Here is a 16,790-nt window from a genome sequence, read left to right as displayed (position 1 = left end):
ACCGCACGCAGGAAAAAATACAAAAAAATGGGTGGCGCTGTAGTGTAGCGACGTGCTCTCCCTGGGGAGAGCAGCCCGAATTTCACACAGAGAAATCTGTTGTGATAAAAAGAAATACAAATACAAATACAAAAATATATAAAGCACGATGACTGCACCTTTGTTTCTTTGAATCAATGTCTCCTGCGTTTCTGTCAACATCCCTGTGTGTGTGTGTGAATACAGTTTAGCTTAATTAAGATGAAAAAAAAAGACCCAGCCAGCCTATGAACCTTCTAAATAATCAAAGGATTTGGAACGAACAAATACTTCAACGGTGGAAAGCAAGTGACTTGCCAGTTGTTGGTAACTACCTTCGTGCAGCCAACAATCAAGTCATCGAGGCACACAGTGTTGAAGGAAACTGTACAACTGTGTTCTTGTCAGTTTATGATATGGTGTCGTCATCGAAGCAGCCGCTGGTATGTTGTTCTTGTCAGTTTGTGTCTTTTTGGATCGGAGCAGCCGCTGGTATCATGTTGTTCTTGTCAGTTTATGTGTCTTTATGGTGTCGTCATCGGAGCAGCCGCTGGTATGTTGATTTTACCGTGAATAATGTCGGTTTTTTGTTGTTGTTGTTTTTCTGCTGGTGGTCATCATTTGTGGTGAGGCTACTGTGCTGTGGCTGTGGGGGTCCCCTGCTAGTGGTCCAGTTCCTGGAGGAATCCACTGAACCGGGCTGAGGCGAGAATCATGTTCCCCTCAGCGATCAAACAAGCGGACTGCCCGTGGCTGAGGTGCACCACTCCCTGCACGCTGCCCTGGTGGGAAGTATGGCCGCCAAAAACCCCGCTGTGCAGCACATTGTGCCCAGCTTCCAGACGTAGGGTGATCTCGCCGTGGGGCGGAGTGGTCTGGGCGCCGCCCATCAGGAAATAGACTCCGGACTGCGGGGCCGTGAAGCAGCCCGTGTGCCGGTCATACCCATCGCCCTCGTTCAGCAGCACCTGGTCCAGGCCGATGACATGGTTCGGGCCCACGTGCTGGTCAGGCCGGCTGTCCTTGGCATCGAACCAGATGTGAGGTCGTTTGTCGGAAGTGCTGGTGCTGTGCTGGGTGCCGGCGCCCATGGTGTTCTTGAGGGCCTGCAGGGTGTGGTTGATGGCGGGCAGGGTCTTGGACGGGTTGTGAAGGATCAGGTCCACCGCTACCTGATCCAGGGCTATTAGTGCTTCGCGGCATTTCCGGTGGCTGCTGCTGAGATTGCTGTCCCGGTTATGCAGCTGGTGGCTGATTTTGATGACCGACTGGTTGAGATAGATGGTGAGCAGGTGCACGGTCTGCATCAGGCCGGTGCAGCCCGCCGCGCTGTTGTCCGATATGCTGCTGGTCTTCAGCTGCTGCACCTTCCGCTCCAGAGTGGACAGCGTGTGGGTGAGGTTGGCGTTCTCCTGAAGGAGGAGGTCCCTCCTCAGCCCTAGCTGGCTGTTGAGGGCCTTCAGGACCGTCTTCTGCTGCTGCAGGCTGGACAGAGTGGCGGGGAGCTGGGCGTGCTTCTCAGCCAGCAAGGCCTTCCCGCTGCTGTGGAATTGTGCCTCCAGTACGGCCAGTCTGGCGCTGGCCTCGTCAATGACGACACTGGCGCTACTGCTGTTGGTTCCTCCTGAGCACATGGACTGGCTGGGCACGTGGCACGTGTACCGTCCGCACGCCTCTTGGCTGGAAAGGTGCAGGTGGAACTTTCCCTTTTCGTAATGTGAGCTGGTTTTAACAGTTCCCGAAGGACTCTGTCAAAGATACAACGGGAATAAATGAGTGTCAGTGAGGTCCGTGGTTGCGATTTGTAATAATTGAAGAGGTTTCTTCTCCCAAATCATGTCTTACGTATAATCGTTACTGTGTTGTGGATTCTACAGATTGTACACTTAAATCGTTGTGTCGTGGATTGGACAGATCGTACATTTAAATCTGTGTCGTGGATTGGACAGATTGTACACTTAAATCGTTACTGTGTCGTGGATTGGACAGATTGTACACTTAAATCGTTACTGTGTTGTGGATTGGACAGGTTGTACACTTAAATCGTTACTGTGTCGTGGATTGGACAGATTGTACACTTAAATCGTTACTGTGTTGTGGATTGGACAGGTTGTACACTTAAATCGTTACTGTGTCGTGGATTGGACAGATTGTACGCTTAAATCGTTACTGTGTCGTGGATTGGACAGATTGTACGCTTAAATCGTTACTGTGTCGTGGATTGTACAGACTGTACACTTAAATCTGTGTCGTGGATTGGACAGATTGTACACTTAAAACGTTACTGTGTCGTGGATTGTACAGATCGTACACTTAAATCGTTACTGTGTTGTGGATTCTACAGATTATACACTTAAATGGTAACTGTGTCTTGGATTCTACAAATTGTGCGCTTACATCGTTACTGTGTCGTGGATTGGGCAGATTGTATGCTTAAATCGTTACTGTGTCGTGGATTCTACAGATTTTATGCTTAAATCGTTATTGTGTCGTGGACTGGACAGATTGTACACTTACAGACTGGGAGATTGCTGGGTTCGTGGGTCTCGAACTAAACTCTCATACTCTGGTGTCTCTCTTCTAACTTGAATTTTCTTCTGTGCGATTATTTTCATCTGCTGTGTACTGTTTTCAGCCGTATTCATGCTTTCACAATGTGCACTTTGTTGTTGTTAAAAAATACATATTTTCACGTGCTTTCTCTGTCGGTTTCTCTGCCTGTCCTTCAGTTTGTCTCTCTTCCCCTGTTTCCTCCCCCATCCCTAATTTCATTAAGTGTATCAGCAAATTAATTTTCAAACCAACAGAGTTGTTCACCAGGGCCCAATTGCATGAGGTGATCTGTGCAGAGCTAACTTTGCTTAGAGTTTAGAATGTTCATACGTATGTGGAATTTACTGTGGAGTTAGGAACATTCTCAATTAACGATATGCAAACATAGCGCCGCTAAGTTCGCGCATGCAACCAGACCCTGCACTCCTTTTCTTCTCCGCAGTTCTCTTGAACAGTACAGTGATCTCATCAGTGATCTCATCAGACAGTGGTCTCATAAGCTTATCTCTTCAACAGCACAGTGATCTCATCAGACAGTGGTCTCATCAGCTTATCTCTTGAACAGTACAGTGATCTCATCAGACAGTGATCTCATCAGCTTATCTCTTGAACAGTACAGTGATCTCATCAGACAGTGATCTCATCAGCTTTTCTCATGAACAATACAGTGATCTCATCAGACAGTGATCTCATCAGCTTTTCTCTTGAACAGTACAGTGATCTCATCAGACAGTGATCTCATCAGCTTTTCTCTTGAACAGTACAGTGATCTCATCAGACAGTGATCTCATCAGACAGTGATCTCATCAGCTTTTCTCTTGAACAATACAGTGATCTCATCAGACAGTGATCTCATCAGCTTTTCTCATGAACAATACAGTGATCTCATCAGACAGTGATCTCATCAGCTTTTCTCATGAACAATACAGTGATCTCATCAGCAGTGATCTCATCAGCTTTTCTCTTGAACAATACAGTGATCTCATCAGCTTTTCTCTTGAACATTAGTGATCTCATCAGTGATTTCATCAGCTTTTCTCTTGAACATTAGTAATATCATCAGACAGTGATCTCATCAGCTTTTCTCTTGAACAATACAGTGATCTCATCAGCTTTTCTCTTGAACATTAGTGATCTCATCAGTGATCTCATCAGCTTTTCTCTTGAACAATACAGTGATCTCATCAGCTTTTTCCTTGAACAATACAATATCTCATCAGATTTTCTCTTGAACAATACAGTGATTTCATCAGCTTTTCTCTTGAACAATACAATATCTCATCAGATTTTCTCTTGAACAATACAGTGATTTCATCAGCTTGCGTTGGGCTGCAGACCCAAGTAAAGTAACAAAACAATGTGTACAGTGTTTGACTGACAGTTTACTCACAGCTATAAAAGTTACACAACACTGTACTGTTTTTGACTGACAGTTGACTTACAGCTGTAAACGTTGCACAACACTGTGTACTGTGTTTGACTGACAGTTGACTTACAGCTATAAAAGTTACACAACACTGTACTGTGTTTGACTGACAGTTGATTTACAGCTTTACAATACAGTCTAGTCCATCACTCTTTCTGAATCCATATTATTGTCGTCTCCCTCTCGCATCTGTTTTTTCTATTCCTAAGCCTATGTATAAAGACAGCAATGTCTGACTATGACCATCAGAAAAGCAGAAGAGGTAACTGCTGTCCCGAACATCTGGCCTAGAATTTGATAAAAGTGGAGAGTGTCTGCCTTAATAATATCCCTACTCTCTCGGCTTAGAGGAGTTAAGAGCAGTCGGTGTTGGGATGATCCACAAAGGCCGCCTCTAGCCTCCTAGTTTGAAGGTCATAGTCCTTTAGGCCTTGCTAAGTCAGATAATCCTCTCTGTTCCATGTGGCACCAGAGATCTCCACTGCTGCCTGTCTTTTGGTATCTTAGCTAGCTGCCTCACACACTACAGCGACAGCCTTTCTTCTTCACTGCTGTCTAAACTAGCTGCCTCACACATTACGACAGCCTTTCTTCACTGCTGTCTAAACTGCCTCACACACTACGATAGCCTTTCTTCTTCACTGCTGTCTAAACTAGCTGCCTCACACACTACAGCGACAGCCTTTCTTCTTCACTGCTGTCTAAACTAGCTGCCTCACACATTACGACAGCCTTTCTTCTTCACTGCTGTCTAAACTAGCTGCCTCACACACTACAACGACAGCCTTTCTTCTTCACTGCTGTCTAAACTAGCTGCCTCACACATTACGACAGCCTTTCTTCTTCACTGCTGTCTAAACTAGCTGCCTCACACACTACAGTGACAGCCTTTCTTCTTCACTGCTGTCTTAGCTAGCTGCCTCACACCAGACAGCGACAGCCTTTCTTCTTCACTGCTGTCTAAACTAGCTGCCTCACACACTACAACAGCCTTTTTTCTTCACTGCTGTCTTAGCTAGCTGCCTCACACGCTACGACAGCCTTTCTTCTTCACTGCTGTCTTAGCTAGCTGCTTCACACGCTACGACAGCCTTTCTTCTTCACTGCTGTCTTAGCTAGCTGCCTCACACACTACGACAGTCTTTCTTCTTCACTGCTGTCTCTACTTTGTGCGCAATGTCTTCCCCCATTCTTCCTCAAACTCTTATGTCTCATGTGTCACCTTCTGTACATCACCACCACCACCACCATCCTCCCAGACTGTTACTCTCACCGTCCACTGGGCGTCGAAGGGGGGTTGTGCGGGAAAGGGAAAGTCGCCACAACTCAGGTCCACCATCCACTGCCCGGTACTGTTGTCGTACACCGCCTTGGGCTCCTGGACCAGGCTGATCCCTTGACTTGGCATCGTGTTGTCTGGGGGAAACAGTAGGTACACACTTTGACACTACTACTGCTGCTGCTGCTGCTGTTGCTACCACTACCACTGCTACTGCTGCTGCTACCACTACCACTGCTACTAGGTACTACTGCTGCTGCTACTACTGCTACCACTATTACTACTACTACTATTGCTGCTGCTACTGCTACTACTATGCTTTTATACGGTAATTACCCAGTGGCTTTAATTAAGCACACATTTCACGTTGCAGTTTTCGTTGTGGTTTCTTGATAAATAACTTGTCGACAGTCAGCGTCAGATACATGGCCGAGATATGACATTGTGTTCACGCACTTTGCACCAACTTTTCCAGCTTTTGTTCCTCTGTACGGTTTTTTTTGGGGTGTTTTTTGTTTGTTTGTTTGTTTGTTTGTTTGTTTTTGTTTGGTTGGTTTTTTCCTTTTTCTTCATGACAGGTTTACATTTTTAAACCCTGCTATGTCTGAACAGCCGGCAGGACTGTAAGAGACAGGCAAAGCCACAGGGGGAAATAGTATGAGGAATCATGTTGTTATATTGTAATGCTTGTTTCTTGGGGTGCTTGATACAAATAAGTCCAATATGTTTAATTAAGCCATCATACATATCTATGTATGTATGTATCTCTATCATATTTCAATGTAACTTTTAAGGGGTGCTTGATACTGAAAATAAGCCTGTGTTATATGTTCTTGTGTCTTCACACCAGCAACAAAAAGTAAATTTACACACGGGCAAAAACATCCTGATATAAGCATATTCTTCGACAGAGGAGAATACCCATCCATGAGCGTAACCCCCCCCCCCCCACCCACCCCCTCACACACACACACACACACACACACACACACACACTGTTCCCTGTCCTTACCCACAACCTGAACGTTGCTGTGATGGTGAAGGATCCACAGCTGGGTGCTGTTCTCCCCAGTCACCTGCACCGTGTAGTTGCCCGTGTCGTTGGCCGACATGCCCGTCAGCAGGATGCCCGCGTTCGGCACGTAGCTGACCCGCTGCTCGTACCCCGCGCCAGGCACGAACATGCCGCCGACCAAGAAGGCGAGAGGGTGTGAGGGACTGGTTGGGGGGCTTGCGGCCTGGAAGTGCCACTGGATGTCATGCAGTGTCTCCCCGGGCTCCAGCAGCACTCTCCAGGGCAACATGGCCGTGCTGCCCGTGCAGGCCAGCTTCATACTGCCCGTGTGGAAGTGGGGAGACCACTCGTGGCACTGCTCGCCTAGGGGGCCAGCACCACAGCTGTTAATAGTGCTAGTAGTGGTAGCAGTAGTAGTTGTGGTGGTGGTGGTGGTAGGAATAATGATAATAATGATAGCTCACATAGAGCTCATAGCACTTTACATGTAGAACAAAAAACATTAACTTTTAAAAAAAAAAGACACCATGACGGAGTTGGTCCATCTCTCTCTTTTCTCTCTCTCTCTCTCTCTCTCTCTCTCTCTCTCTCTCTCTCTCTCACACACACACACACAAACACACACATGCATGGACATGCATCATTTTATTTTCCTTTTTTGAGTCTACAAAATGGAATTATTTTGATGTGAAATGATTAATATTCAAAAGAATAGTTTTTTTTCATGCTACATTTTGGTGACAATGGTGACATGTTTTCCATCATTTTCTTTCCTTCTATTATTTTCTTTTATTGATATTTATATAGAATCTATCTTGGGTCAGAGACAAAACTCCAGCATTTTACTTCCTTTTACTGTTTAGTTTTATTGATATTTATATAGAATCTATCTTGGGTCAGAGACAAAACTCCAGCATGTTATTTTCCTTTTACTGTTTAGTTTTATTGATATTTATATAGAATCTATCTTGGGTCAGAGACAAAACTGTCAGCACTTTAAAAACACAACAGCCTGGCACAGTTGACTGACAGCTGACTTCACGTGCTCCTCAGTCGCTCCTTGTGTTGGTCAGTTAGGCTTCAGCCATGTGCGAACACACATGCTTGTAGGCTATATTATTAATTCTATAATTCATGATAGATTCAAGTTAGTTTTGAAGTGGAATGATCAACATTCAAGAGTGATATAATTTTGTAAGGGCGACCCCTGGTGGCGGCGATGACCTATTTTTCATCATTTTTATTTTATTTTGCCCTATTTCATTTTTCTTAACTAAATGGAACGAAGTTTTTAATTTTTATATGTAGAATGATATTCATCACGTTGTTTCTTCCCACTGGATCGGCTAATCTAAGAGGGGTGTGGGAGGTGGGGTTCTATATGTGGAGGTTAACAATGATCTTGTCTTGCAATGATTTTGCAAAGAAACTGGGTGTTTTATATATAATTAAAACAGGCAGGCGTGTTTGGGGTGTATAAAGACAACTGGGGTGTGAGTTCAAATCACAAAAATCTAGCATAAAATGACATTTTTGCTGCCCATCCGAACGTGTTGTCGTTGTGGAGGTGTCAGGGTAGTGTTATAGATCTATATCTCCTCTGCCCAGAGAGAGAGATTCAAGATTCAAAAACTTTATCACTCAAGTATACAGATTTTAGGCACTGCCTCGTCTTCCAATCTGCCCTTGTGACAACAAAAACAATAACGATAATACACAATAATAATAATAATAATGGTGAATACTACTATTGCTACTACTACTTCTACTGACCACTACTACTACCACCATCACCCCTACAACTAGTGATCATAATAATAATAAACACATCATCATCATCATTATTAAGAAAAATAATAAAAGGAACAGTCACACACTCACACCCACCCACACAAATATGCACACACTCATACCTAAACACACACACCGTTATGCACATACATATCTGCACATATACACACATGCATGCATGTCTACATGTACATACATATATGTATAGCCTACATATGCATACATAAACGTAATTAGGTATCAAATCATATTGTAGTAAGAAACAAATCCTACATAATTGATATGAGAAAGACAATGTACCCCGAAGAATAATTTTCGGGTTGGAACCGATGTTCCATAATATCTACGTTTATTGAGTAAGAACAGTTTGCGAGCTAACTGTTTGCAGACATGGTCAATATGAGCTTGCCAGTTTAGTTCTTTATCAATTATTACCCCAAAAATGCGGTGCTCACAAACTTGTTCAACTGAGTTCTTGTTTATCTCAAGTTTAAAGTGAGAGGCTTACGTTGGTGTTTCTGTCTGGATGTCAGTGTCATACTTTTCGTCTTATATGGGTTAAGTTCCATGTGATTTTGGTAACACCAGTCTGAGATGTCATTTATTCCCTGTTGTAGCGATGATTGTACAAAATCGATGTTGGCGTCACTACAATGAAGAGAACTGCCATCAGCGAACAGATCGCAGATGACGTTGTAAGGTGATATGTGCATCGGCAAGTCGTTTATATAGATGCAAAAGAGTAGAGGTCCAAGAATACCTTGCGGTACACCACGATCTACATGACCTTCAGAAGAAAACGTGCCATTTAAATAAACACGCTGTGTTCTTTTTTCAGGTAAGATCGGAAGAATGAGACAGCTGACTGACTTTGAGTATACTCATTTAATTTGTTTATCAATATTTTGTGATCCACAAGATCAAAGGCCTTTTTTAAGTCAAGGAAAACTGTTCCAGTGACCTTGTTATTTTTTATTGCAAATAACCACGTGTCACAAAGAGAGAGAGACAGACAGAGGGAAAAGAGGAGAGAGATGATAAAAATTGCCTTCTTGTTGAAGACTTCCGCGCCCATAAAGTGAGCGATCGCAGAAAGACAAATCTGAACAGACAGAATTGTGCAAGACCAAAAACAGAGAGAGAGGGGGGGGGATACATACAGAAATAGTGACAGGGATGGAGAGACAGAGCAACAGAGGGGGAGCAGGAAAACGATTGCTGAAGTGGTCAAGGGAAAATAGAGCATTGGCACAAAAACAGACAGTCCGAAAGGAGACCAAGACTCTCCCTCGGAACGTCAGGTGATCTGACCTCGGGACAGACATACAGGAGTCACTCTCCCTTGGAACGCCAGACTGACCTGACCTCAGGACAGACATCCAGGAGTCACTCTCCCTTGGAACGCCAGACTGACCTGACCTCAGGACAGACGTCCAGGAGTCACTCTCCCTTGGATCGCCAGATTCACTTTAGGACAGACATCCAGGATTGTCTGTCTACGATACCCTCTCCAGACCAAGGCCCGAGCACTGACCAGCATGAAAAAAGGGCCGACAGCTAACAGGCCGTTAAACTCAACAACACCGAAAGGGGATAAAATACAAGATCAAGCACTATTGGTTGGGGAAACCAATGAGCAAAACGGACTCTTGGCAAAATATGTCGAGTTACTGAGCATCGTTAAAGGAAAGAAAATCATTCAGAAGAAAACAGCAACATAATACTGCATCATCCTTGAAACATAAGAGAGTACAGCTGATGCCTACGCAAGGAGGAAATGTCTTAAAAAGCCAGATAGGATTATGTCACCATTACGAATATAAATATGACTCAGGCTGCAACAATCATTGCTCCATTCTTTTACAGAAAATGTGTCTTCATATGTCCGAGCTAGTGAATATACTTGAACTCGCAGTTTGATTAAGCTACGGTGTTGAAAGAATGAAGCAGTTTGTTTTGTGTTTTCCTGTGGCAACAGAAAATCGGAATATGAAATAAAGTAAACTAGGCGATAATCACTTTATAGAAAGAAGACGTTTCGCTCGGAAGCTACTAAATTGTGAGAGAAAATGAAAGTAGATTACCTAAGCATGACTCAAAATATAGGATTGTGGTTTTCAGCTGAAAGGTAGGCCAAGTAGTAGGAACTGGGGCTGATGGCAGTGGTTTCGAAAACATTACGTTTATGATCCGTGGCCGACAGCGAAACATTGAATGATTTTTTCGTTTAAATCTCCCTCCTTCAACTCCTTCTCAGTCATATCCTTTTCCTCCTTCCTTATTTTTTATGTTCTTGAAATTCCTCCCTCTCCTCCTCCTCTTCTTCTTTTTCTCCTCCCCACCCCCACCCCCCAACCCCCCACCCCCCTTCATGTATAAGAGTTTATCGATATTTTCCCTTCAAACTTTAGACTTTAACTGCTCAGTCATTGAGAGAGAGAGAGAGAGAGAGAGAGAGAGAGAGAGAGAGAGAGAGAGAGAGAAGCACGCAAAAAGAAAAGGGTAAGATATGAATACTAATTCTGCAATTGACTTACCTGAAATCAAAAACGCCACAAACAACATTGAACGGAAAACAATGGCATCCATAACTGCAGCAAACACTTTTTGGGATAAATTCTATCTGTGTTAAGTGTGTTCGTTGTGTGCCCGTGTGGAACGTGTGGCCAGCGAACTGTTCCCCAAAACGCCAGGGAACTGGTATCTGTGGCGCGCTGGTCTGAGGGCCGTTGTCCTCACAGAAGTCACTCTTATAGCCTGTTAAGTCAACAGTTCCCTGTCACCAAATCCGGACATGTCTGGGTCAATGGGCGAGATAACACATTTGACCACTGACCGGTTTGCCCTCGTGCAGTGAGGCGGGTGGTTCAGATTGATATGCGATGCTCTGTGTGTATGTGTGTGTGTGTGTGAGTGGCGGGGGGGGGGGGGGGGGGGGGGGGGGGGGCGGTGAGTATGCGTGTTTGTACGTATGTGTGTGCACGCGCATTCTGTATGTATTCATGTATGTATGGGTGTATATCTTATGATCGCGTGCGTGTCTGCTATTTAAAAAAATAAAAAGATAAAAAATAATGATAATAATAATAAAAATAATAATGACAATATAACGAAATGCAGGCTTATGTAGGGCAGTACTCACATCTCAAATGGGGCTCACCGCGCTTTACAATGAAATATAAATTTTAGGCTAAGTTTCGCAAGATATGTACAAAGTCAACACAGTTTCACATTGATGACAGTGGCTAAAATATACATATGTGACATAAAAGTGACATAAAAATATCTAAATCAACAAAGGCGCCATCACAGTCTCAAATCACACAGGTGCAAACCACAGCAAAACAAAGCACGTCGCATTCACCATTGTCAAAATAAACCAGTGAACCAGATATCACGAAAAACACACCAAAATCATACAGATGCATACAGATCAACACAAAGAGCACACCCAGCAACAAAATTTGAGCAAGTATATGCAGATGGAAAAGTTTCAGTGAAAAAAGTACAGTTTGAAAAGATATGTTTGAATGCTCTCTTGCATGTGGGTGTCAACTCAAGGTTAAAGTAAAACATAGCACCTCTAAAGTCATTCCTCTTGGGTTTGGTGTCCCTCAGGGATCAGTCTTAGGGCCTATCTTGTTCGCTTTGTACACTCAGCCTTTGTCTGACATCTTCGAAAGGCACTCATTTGGTTACCATAAATATGCAGATGACAGAATTACAAAACGCTCTCCACCATCTGATTTTAAAACGGTCATTACTGAACTGAAAGCTTGTGTAGCTGATGTAAAAACATGGATGGACAAAAAACAAGCTAAAGCTCAATGAAAACAAAACTGAACTCTTAGCCGTTGGTGACCTAACTCGTCTTAAGGCAGCAGAAAAGGACCCAGTTACGTTTGGCCCTGCTTCAGTAGCATTTCAAACATCAGCCAAATACCTGGGTGTATATCTCGATCAGACCTTGACTATGAACGACCAAATTTCATTCTTGTGTCGCTCATGTAATTTTCATCTCCGAGGGCTAGCCTCAGTCAGACCCTACATAACAGAGAAAAATATGGCTCAGTTGGTTTCCTCTTTTGTCCTGTCCAGACTGGATTACTGCAATTCCACTCTTGCAGGTTTACCATCTTCCTCCATCAACAGATTACAGAAAATTATTATTAACTGACCACGTGATACGAGTTTGGAAAAGGGCGTTGCATCATGTGCAAAAAAAAAAGACAAAAAAAAAAAAAGACATTGAAAACTGTGTCCAGTAAAGCAAACAGTGACAGTCAGCAGACTTACACAATTCTGATAGCTCTGCTTGTGATCGTGGACAGGAGGTATCTCTCTTATCTGATGATTGGTTTGAAAACGAAGGTGATTGCCAACGACAGTGATGCAACTGACAGCCCATTTGATGGTAATTTACTCCGTCTATCCAGTCAGACAGCGTTTTTGAACAAGTGGCTATGACTGACAGAATACGTGCAGCGAGTGTTGGAAGAAGGGGAGGAGAGGGAGAGGAGTGATGACAACAGGTCGAATGCCAGCCAGAGTTCATTAAGGGGCCTTGCCAACTGGGAACGAGTGTACTATTATTTCAATGCAGACTGTTGAAAATCGACAACCGCCAATGCTCCACGATTTTCACGAAACGCAGGGTGGAACCTGCACTGGACGTGAAGAGGAGAGCACTTTTTTTCTTTTTCTTTTTTTTAAATACAAAATTCTCTGGCACTGAACTGGCTAGGGTTCGGCATAAGAAGGCAGTTGATTCATATCTACTGTGTCTAGGGTTCTGCATAGAAAAGCAGTGAATTTATATCCACTGTATCTGGGGTTCATCACAGGAAAGCAGTGAATTCATATCCACTATGTCTAAGGCTCGGCATAGGAGGGTGGGGCCCAATCCTCTCCCTCTGCCGTTTTCACCTTCCCTAACCAGTCAAGTACCCACTTACGTCTGCGAGGAGTGAGGAACATGAGTGTAAAGAGCCTTTCCCATGGTAACGACACCATTCACACCTGGGTGGAGTAAGGAACATGGGTGTAAAGAGCCTTTCCCATGGTAACAACACCATTCACACCTGGTTGGAGTGAGGAACATGGGTGTAAAGAGCCTTTCCCATGGTAACGACACCATTCACACCTGGGTGGAGTAAGGAACATGGGTGTAAAGAGCCTTTTCCATGGTAACAACACCATTCACACCTGGGTGGAGTGAGGAACATGGGTGTAAAGAGTCTTTCCCATGGTAACAACACCATTCACACCTGGGTGGAGTGAGGAACATCATAGTGTCTTTCCCAGGGATACAACACCATTCCAAAATGGGGCCTACAAAGCCTGGACACCAGTGAACACTGGATCAGAAGTTCATCCATAACAATTCCCACAAGGTACCTCCAGTTATTATTTCCTGTCAGTGTCAGCCAGTTCCCCTTCAACCATTCCCACCTAGTGTTATTTCGTGTCAGTGTCAGCCAGTTCCCCTTCTGCCATTCCCACCTTGTGTTATATTCTGTCAGCGTGTCAGTGTCATCCAGTTCCCCTTCTGCCATTCCCACCTAGTGTTATTTCGTGTCAGTGTCATCCAGTTCCCCTTCTGCCATTCCCACCTAGTGTTATTTCCTGTCAGTGTGTCAGTGTCATCCAGTTCCCCTTCTGCCATTCCCACCTAGTGTTATTTCCTGTCAGTGTCATCCAGTTCCCCTTCTGCCATTCCCACCTAGTGTTATTTCCTGTCAGTGTGTCAGTGTCAGCCAGTTTCCCTTCTGCCATTCCCATCTAGTGTTATTTCCTGTCAGTGTCATCCAGTTCCCCTTCTGCCATTCCCACCTAGTGTTATTTCCTGTCAGTGTGTCAGTGTCATCCAGTTCCCCTTCTGCCATTCCCACCTAGTGTTATTTCCTGTCAGTGTCATCCAGTTCCCCTTCTGCCATTCCCACCTAGTGTTATTTCCTGTCAGTGTGTCAGTGTCATCCAGTTCCCCTTCTGCCATTCCCACCTAGTGTTATATTCTGTCAGTGTCACCCAGTTCCCCTTCAACCATTCCCTCCTAGTGTTATATTCTGTCAGTGTGCCAGTGTCAGCTAGTCGCACACGTCCGCTCACCCCCACCCTCTCTGCCCCCCTCTCTCTCACCCTCCCTGCCCCCTCTCCCTCACCTAACACACAATGACATCAAATTTTACTGGGATTCACGCTGCTGGTATCATTGAAGAGTTATGTCCCTTGGACCAGCCATCAGCCTCGTCTGTGTGCACGCCACAAATCAAATTGCTGGCTGGAGAGATGACTGGTGGCCAGTATGAACTCTTGACATCACACATCGCGGGAAAGTGCAAAATGGCGTGGGCACAATTCTCGGCCAACTGCTGTGAGCTGCTGTCGGCAACACACACACACACACACACACACACACACACATTAATTCTGACAATCCAAAAATATACTTGTCTCCCAACAAAGCAAAACAAGATAACAACAAAACGCAATCATAGCATGGCTTGACTATCACTTGTTTTTCTCCCGGAACTGGAATTGATGACAGTCTGCTTTGTTCGTTCGTTCACACATGTCGAATGTTTCACTTCAAATTTATCACACACTTCTGCCTGGAAACTTTAGAGGAGCTTCTGCTAAGCCTTTGTAAACAGTGTTAAATCCCTACCCCGACAGGACCGAGTTATTTTTGGTCGATCATTATTTGCTATGGTGATAGATACGTCTGGCTGTGACGTGAAGAGAAGGTGTGGACGTTCTTTCCATGTCAGCTTCAAATAGGATGACTGATGTTTATAGTAGTACCCTATCCTGTGAGTCTCCTTCCACCCGGCAGAAAAAAGGGCAGATAAATGGTGAGTAAAGTGCACAGCACTCGCTGAAGAGGTGGCTTTGCATTCATAAAGGTAGCAGAGTGGGTAAGACACTCATCAACCGACACAGTGTGGGTCCGATTCCTGAACGTATTGACGCCCACTTGAGAAATTGAAACTGAATTGCAGTGTGGACAGATTTATAACTAACACACATACACGCGCACGTTTACAAATCCTCACTTCAGTGTGTTATCTAGGCGGGTTCACTATGAAGATGAACGCACGGGCCTCCGTCAGTCAGTGCTGACCATGGGAAAATCCCACTTCATGTCTGCCCTCAGGGTGCAGCGCTGCCTATGGCTGAACAAGCCGATGCGCGAGTTACAGTCTGTGTCACACAAGCCACGCTGGTGGATTGACTCTGTGATGTATAAACTACAGACTTCCTTTCTGCAGGTCCGCTCTTCTTCTGCTGCACACATCAGTCTTTCTTCCCCTGATTTCAGTTGCTTGGTCAGTATCTCCAACTGGAGGTTCTCCCAGTGCACTGTGTGAATTTCGAGAGGCTTTAAAGTCCTCTTGAAGATGTCTTTGAAGCACAGCTTTGGCCGGTGTCGCGCCCCGACCCTCCTGGGGCGGGACCTACCTTCTCACACAGAAGGAATCAGGAACTTGGAAAGTTAAATAAAGTTTTATTCCCCAACAAACAATTGCAAATACAAATGACAACAAGAGAGGCAAGGCCTTCAAGACTCAATTGTGACATGCACTTACTACAATTGAATAAAAACACACAAAAAATCAATTGCAAAACAAAAGTCATGTGCACCTCCCAACATAAAAAATATAGACCACACAAAGTTGTGTTGGATTTCACATTGTTTATTTTTATTTTTATTTTTTTTAATTTTCACTTTTCTCTTTTTTTTCAAAATTAAAGTCACAAAGGAAAAAAAATCATTTCTTACTCACACTTGCTTTTGTTTAAATGAAAAAGGAAATGCACCTAAGTGTGACCAACATACACAGACACACACAAGATAGGTAATAAAGTTAAGTTACATTTTACATATGTATAAATATATATGATGTAACTGAACTTTTTGTTAAACTATTACGTAATGCATTATAAGCTTAATCATAGAGAAAACAATTAATACAATGTGAAAAAACGCAATATATATATATAATTACTTCATAATTTAGACCTTTTTTTTTTTAAAACAGTCCCTCTTTTTCTAGTGTAAACTTCACATACATACATGTATTTGAGTATGCGGCTGCATTACATGGTCACACATGAAAGTCAAAATTCAAATGATAAATATAGTTCAGTTACATTTTATACATGTATTTATATAAATACATAAGATGCAACTGAACAGTGAGCTCATACACAAGATGCATGGTTCAACCCCCCGGAATGGATCAGTCAGGCCAGGGTCTGTTTCCCAGCAGTCTGAAATCAGTGATGTAAACTGCTATCAGTCATACTACATTATTGTTACAGAACCTCTCTCTCTCTCTCTCTCTCTCTCTCTCTCTCTCTCTCTCTCACCAATTAAATGCATTGAAAGAAGAAGCAGACTATTTGGGTTTAACAGTTAGCATGGATAAAACTAACATTACTGTATTTAGAATGGGTGGATATCTGTCAGTGGCTTTATGGAAATGAGGATGTTAAAGATATAAATTCATATAAATATCTGGGAATGATATTCTCAACAAAATTAAGCTTAAATTATAAATGGGAAGAATCTTGCAGGAAAGCAAAGAAAGGTGTTATTGAAATACTGAAATCATTAATAATAATAAAAAATAAATAAATAAATAAAATAAAAAAGCTTAAGTCTATTGATTACTGTTTGTTTTGGAAAATGTTCGATACACAGA

General features: G+C 43.5%; 1 protein-coding gene across 1 annotated transcript in view; it reads right to left on the bottom strand.

The window, feature by feature from the left end:
- Positions 1-680: 680 nt before the first annotated feature.
- Positions 681-16,790, bottom strand: part of LOC143282267 (uncharacterized) — a 22,266-nt gene continuing 6,156 nt past the window's right edge. Inside the window, 6 exon segments of the mRNA XM_076587867.1 lie at positions 681-1,766; positions 3,499-3,567; positions 5,220-5,413; positions 6,289-6,654; positions 10,732-10,858; positions 15,206-15,285. Of these exon segments, the coding sequence (XP_076443982.1) occupies positions 681-1,766; positions 3,499-3,567; positions 5,220-5,413; positions 6,289-6,654; positions 10,732-10,858; positions 15,206-15,285 (1,922 nt within the window).

The sequence above is a fragment of the Babylonia areolata genome, chromosome 5 (genome assembly GCF_041734735.1).
Source record: "Babylonia areolata isolate BAREFJ2019XMU chromosome 5, ASM4173473v1, whole genome shotgun sequence".
In the NCBI taxonomy this organism is placed as follows: Eukaryota; Metazoa; Mollusca; class Gastropoda; order Neogastropoda; family Buccinidae; genus Babylonia; species Babylonia areolata.
The sequence above is the reverse complement of the archived record's forward strand: the minus strand, read 5'-3'. Positions and strand labels throughout refer to the sequence as shown.